The sequence below is a fragment of the Belonocnema kinseyi genome, chromosome 9 (assembly GCF_010883055.1).
Source record: "Belonocnema kinseyi isolate 2016_QV_RU_SX_M_011 chromosome 9, B_treatae_v1, whole genome shotgun sequence".
Classification (NCBI taxonomy): Eukaryota; Metazoa; Arthropoda; class Insecta; order Hymenoptera; family Cynipidae; genus Belonocnema; species Belonocnema kinseyi.
In genome coordinates this window covers 80,241,535-80,247,973 of record NC_046665.1, presented here as the reverse complement: position 1 = coordinate 80,247,973, position 6,439 = coordinate 80,241,535, and the positions used below count along the sequence as shown (strand labels likewise).

The following is a 6,439-nucleotide window of genomic DNA, read 5'->3' as shown; positions in this document are numbered from 1 at the left end:
GCTCTACCAATAACCTTCTTACCTTCATTTATTCGTCTATCTAATTCCTCATCTATCTTCCTGTCCCTAGTAAATAAGCTACCAAGGTATACGAACTTATCAGCTTGTTCAATTCTCTCATCATTTAATAAAATATTGCATAGCTTTTTCTCACTATTTCCTTCGAACACCATAGTTTTTGTTTTATTTGCGTTAATTTTGAGGCCCATGCTCTTCATGCTTGCATCTAGTTTATTCAACATTCTTTGTAGGTCTTCGATAGACTCTGCCGTAACAACCTTATCATCTGCGAACGCTAACCCTCGTACAATTGTTCTAATTTTGCTTACCTTCATAAGGGTTCTTTATAGGTACCGAATAAATATGTTCTTTTATTATGGTTGGATAACAATAAAAATAAAGAAGACGAAAGAAATAAAAAAAAGAGAGAAGGAAGAATATTTGGTTGATTGCTTTCTCATTTTTCTTTCCACTTTTATTCTTGTTGTCCGAAGACTTAAAAAAAATTTCATTGCAATAGAAGCTTTTTATGGTGGCTGTCTAAATTTTTTCTTTCGATGCTTGGTTCTACTTTCGGGAATTCTATACAACAACTTTCATTAAAATATATAAAGCCTAAAGTTCTGAAAATTTGAAAACAAATCAATTACCTTTTTTGTACAACAATCCGTTGAGAAGATCGTCTGCAATCTTACATCCGTTTCTTTTTGCTTGTGCTACCTCATTGATGATTTTCGCTCCAGTTACCTTTAGTCTTTCTGGTGTAAATTCTGTTTGGTACAACAACTCTTTGATCCATTGCACTCCCTTTGCGTATTTTGACACTTCGAGCTATAATAATTAAACAAAATCGACGTGTCCAAATTATGTAATCGACTTTTGTCTAAATTCGGGAATCTAGTATTTAAAACATATATAAATTAAATGATTTAGTGGTTAAAGAATACATCTTTTTCTCATGTTTCTAAGAAAATTCCCCTTTTTCTCGATTTCTTGTGTAAATGTTTGTTTTGGTTAAAAATTCGACTATTTTTTTGCTCATAAATTCAACAGTTTGGTCGCAATTTGAACTATATTGTTAAAAATTTATGTGTTTGGTTGAAGATTCATCTGTTGATTCTAAGTTTAACAATTTTGTTAACAATTCTTATTTTTGTAATACCATTCAACTGTTTGTGATGTATTTTAAAATCTTGTTTTATTGAAATAGCATCAATTATACTTTTCGTTTAGAATTTATCTATTTTATTGGAAGTTCAACTAACTGATTGAAAGTGTAATTACTTTGTTAAAAATAATTTTTTCCTATGTGAACATTTATAATTTTAGTTGGAAATTTATCCATCAATTCGAAAATTTAACCAGTATTTCTATTAAATGAAAATTTAATTATTCCATTTTTGGTTCAAAATTTATATTTTTAATTGAAAATTGATCTTTTATATTTGAAAATTTAACTATTTTGTTTAAAATGAATGTATTTTGATAAGAATTGAACTATTTCGCTGAAAATGTCTCTTTGATTTAATTAACCTGTTCTTTATTTCAAATTCAAATAGTTTTTGGTTGAAATATAAAATGTCGCAGATTTTAATGAGAATTTATCTTTTTGGATTGAAAATTCAACCATTCGGTAGAAAATGAAACTATATAGTTAAAAATTAACTTTTTTGAAGAAAAATTCTTATTTTCAGGCTAAAAATACAATTGTTTTTTTCTTTTAGAAAATATCTACGTCTTTTTTTTCAAATTCATATCTTTTTATATACTATCGTCTTATGCAAAAATGTAACTGTTTGGGTCAATATTCAAATATTTTGATAGAACATTTCACTATTGGGTTAAGAATTTATCTGTTTTGGAGGAAAATTAATCTATTTTGTTGAAAATTCGTCTTTTTGGGTAAAAAAGTAATATTAATTTTTGAAAAATTATATTTTTGCTTGTCCATTTAACTATTTTGTGTAAAAAAATCGTCTTTTAATTCGATTTAACTGGAAGAAAATTCATTTTTTTGGTTGAAAATTAATTTTTTAAACGGAAAATGTAGTTTGGTAGAAATTTCAGTCATTTAGCGTTGAGTGGATAATTAAACTGTTTTGTGGAAAATTCGTCTTTTTGGATAAAAAATTAATGTTCTTTTTTGAAATTTCATCTTTTTGACTGTTAAAAATTTGTCTTTTTTTAAAATTAATTTTTAAACTGAACATTTAGGTATTCCACTTTTGGTTAAAAAACTAGTTTTTTTCAGTTCAAAATTCAATTATTTGGTCTAACATAAAGTTATTTCTTTTTCAAATACACTATTTGGTAGAAAATGGACTTCTTGTTGAAAAGTTGATAGTGTTCGTTGGAATATTCAACTATCTTGAGGAAAATTTACGTATTTTGTGAAAAATTCGTCTTCTTGGGGTAGAAAATTAACCTTCTGGCTGTGAATTAAAATATTTTGTACAATTTCGCCGTTTTGGTATAGTTGAAAATTCAAATATGTTGTTCAAAATTCATCCTTCACAGTAGAAAAATCATCTGTCTTGTTTGAAAAGTTATATTTCTTTCTTTTTTATTGAAAATTTTAATCTTGTTTCGTTGATTTACCTGAAGCATCAAGTTAGCAGCGTGACTGAAATCACCACACGAGAATCGTGCTCCATATTCTAATCCAACTCCACTGGTAATTTCGACAGTGTCGGTTTCTAACTCAGCAACGATATTTTCGTATGGAATTAACTTACCATCTCTATTAAGAGGACAAACCAGAATGGATTCGAGTAATAGAGGAATATAGGGTCTCAAATTTTTCGAAACCTTCGACGAATCCATTGTTACAAACATCTAAAATTGAATTATTAAATAAACGAAATCACTCATAAATATATATTATTATGATAAGTCTACCAAATTGTTCTAGAACACGTACGTAAACAAAATTAGTATTTGCATGATCCAGAAATGTGTAGAGGGGTAGTTTATTGACATCAAATTGAGGGTGTTGCTCCACTGAATCAGTTGAAAACCGTTTAACGTGCATGAAATTTATGGAATCGGTACTCGGGATTGGTACAGAAGTTAAAAGTTCATCAGGCGCCGGTTTCTAAATCAAGAAAATATTTGAAAAAAAATCAATTCTACAAATCTTTGTGGAAAATAAGCGAATTGTTTAGATTTAGAAGAAAAAAATTTGAGGTTTCTCTCACCTCATTTTCTGCAATCGCTTCTTCCAGTTCTCGTTTCTTCTTTTCGAGACCTTCCTTTCCCAAATTTTCTATTTGTTTCGCTATCCGTTCTTTCTCCTTTTCAGCTATCTCGTTTTTCTTTTCAATACTTGGAATACCTTTCGAGATAGCAATCGGTGCGTTGATTAAATATTTATTCAAAATATTCAACCAGTAAGAAGCAGGTTCCACCATCAGCTTTTTAAACAACTCGATTTGATTCAACCTTTGTTTTAACTGTATAATTTAAAATTATACAATGAAAAAGGTTTATAAATATATTGGGCAAAATAATTGAATTGAAAGATTTAAACAAGAAGTTAATTACTCGGATATTTGGTAAAAATCAGTTTGATAATAAATAAATATCTAATGGATTTGATATATTTTAAATAGATGTTTATAGATGATATGGAAATTGCGTGAAATTACATGGGTCTTGCGAAAAAATAGAAACTGCAAAGGAACGATTTATTTTACATCGCCCATAGAAATCTTTGAAATAACTGGTGTCCCATAAAAATAAAATTCATTAAATTTATTTCCTAAAGTTCTCTATAAATCAATTAAAGTCTCTTGAAATTTGTAATAATAAAAAATAATAAAAAACTTAAAACTGTTTCTAAATTTTGACCGCAAATATATATTATTGAGGAATAATAAGGGCAACAGTAATTAGTCATTCTAAAATCTTCACGGAAACTAGAAGATGAATCGTGGTAAAATTAAATATTTTGATCATGCGCATTCTTAGATTAAAAATTGTATTTTTTAATCACAATCTATTTTGTGTTTTTATTAAATAATTGTTAGAAGTTAACAATTTATAATTTTTATAAATTATATAGAATTATTATTTCCATAATATTTTTTTCAAAATTATGAACGATTTAAATATTTAAATCCTCAGTTATGAATATTTATTAAAATAATTAATTATAATTAAAATAAAATAATTAATAATATAATTTTTTATTATCAATTCAGGGTGGCCGTTTTAATCGAAGAAAAAATTCCCGTCCATTTCCCTGTTTTTTCAGGTTTACAAGATAAGTTTAAAACTATAAAAGCTGTATTTTTTTCATTTGAAATTATAAAAATTGAACTGCAAATTGAAACACTTGAAGTGGAACTCTTTTGAATTTTAAAACTACAGCCGAAAATTTTGTGAATATAAACGCTCCATAAATAAATAATGGTTCAACTTTTAGTAATTGTACAATTCAAAGAATTAAAAAAATATATAAATCCACGCCATCATTTTTAATTATATTTTTGTAACTGCACGCTTTTTCAATTTAAAAGTAAAATTATTTTAACTTTAGGTTCTTACAATCTAATAATTGGTCAATTCTTATTCATACATCAAAAATTTTTTTGAAATAAATTTTTAATATTCCCTTAGAATTATTATTTAAATACAAAATCATCTTGAAACCTCTCAAAAAATTTTAGCAGCATAAGAATTTTATTTCACAATTTTAAAAAATCTATATTTTGCTTTAAATCTTATGGAATGTTCTCAAATTTCAAATTCTTTTTAGATACTTTTAAAAAATTGAAGCATTTTTTCAAATGATTATAATTTTTTCTAACATTTTTATTAAATCCTGGAAAATTGAAGAAAACAAATCACCTAAAATGTCCCCAATTATTTTTCGTCAATTATGGATGTCTTTTTAAATCTTTTTTAATATCCTGTTAAAATTAATTTTTCAAATTACAAAGTCATTTATAATTTTCCGAGGAATCTTAAGAAAAACTTATTTATTATCTTCAAAGCTTTGAAAATCTTTTAAAAAACTTCAAAATTTTATTTTCAAATTTTCAATAATCTATTTTTTTTATATAATTTTTTGAAATCTTTTCAAGTTTAAAATTATGTTTGAATCTCCAAAACTTGTAAATATCTATTAAACTTTCTCGAATTTTTCCTAAATGAATAATAAATTATTCTACTTTTATTTATTTTAAAAAAGTATAAAATTTCACATAAAATAAAAAATTGTTTGAAAAAAATCCCTTGAAATATTTCCTTTTGAAATCATAAAACTCTATTAAAATAAGCACAAATCATTTGAAATCCCTTGAATATGAATAAAATTGAACTTATTCATTAAAGTCCTCTCAAACCACGTTTAAATTCCCCGAAATCTTTAAACTCGCTAGAAATTTCATGAAATTTAATTTAATTTATTTTTCAAATATGAATTTTCAACTAAAAGAGACTATTTTTTAAACGAAAAAAAAACATAATTAAATTTTTAATAAAAAAAATGAATGTTCAGCCAAAGAGATTAATTTTTAATTTAAATTATGGAATATTCAACTGGAACAATAGTTACATTTAGCTTTTTTTAATATTTCATTTTCAACCAAAAAATAAACAAAGTTTGGTTTTTAAACCTAAGAAAATTATTTTTTAATGAAAGTGATAAATCTATTAATTTTCAAGCAATTAATTTTATTTCAGAGATAAAAGATGAATTTTCTGGATATTTAACTGAAATACTTGAATTTTTAACGGAAATGAAGAATGTTTAAACAAGGAGATTAACCTTCAAAGAAAAATATCATATTCTACAACAATAAATCGATTTTTCAATAAAATATAGTTCAATTTTTAAATGGGAAAACTCATTTTAAATTTAACTAATGAATGTTCAACTAAAATGATGAATTTTTAAACATAAAGAGTAATTTTCTACAAAAAGGAGAAATTTTCATAAAATAAACCAAATTTCAAACATTTTAATTATCATATAAAAAATATCAATTTTCAACCAAATAGTGGATATTTCATAAAAAAAAGATAATTTTACAACAAACTTATAAAAAAAATCATTTTTAACAAAAGAATTTAACTTTTAACCGCAAGTAGTTGAATTTTGAGATTTAAAAAAAAATGAAAATACACAACAAAGTAAAACCAAATTTTCTATTGTGATTCTGAAAAACTCTAAAAAAAATACTGAAAATCGCTTTTTTTAATTTGGAAGAGGGAACTTTTAAATTGTAACGAACTCTGACTTGGAACAGCGATTTTTTAAACTACTTTCTTCTAAATCTGAATTATAGTTATCTTAAAAGGGGCTAAGGACTGGCTAAATGATTATAATACAAGGGTAGTTCAATAAGTCCTTAGAATGAAGTATAAAAACAATTTTTTTTGGGTAAATTTTTTTTTATTTTTCAACATAATATCCTTGGAGCTCTATACACTT

At 25.0% G+C, this 6,439-nt stretch overlaps 1 protein-coding gene across 2 annotated transcripts in view; it reads right to left on the bottom strand.

Moving 5' to 3' along the window:
- LOC117180142 (uncharacterized protein C05D11.1-like) overlaps positions 1-6,439 on the bottom strand; it is a 31,271-nt gene that overhangs the window by 18,570 nt on the left and 6,262 nt on the right. For both annotated transcript variants that reach the window (XM_033372485.1, XM_033372484.1), the window contains exons 6-9: positions 3,198-3,452; positions 2,921-3,094; positions 2,599-2,835; positions 651-831 (exon numbers count right to left, since the gene is read on the bottom strand). In XM_033372485.1, the coding sequence (XP_033228376.1) occupies positions 651-831; positions 2,599-2,835; positions 2,921-3,094; positions 3,198-3,452 (847 nt within the window). The remainder of the gene's footprint in view (positions 1-650; positions 832-2,598; positions 2,836-2,920; positions 3,095-3,197; positions 3,453-6,439) is intronic.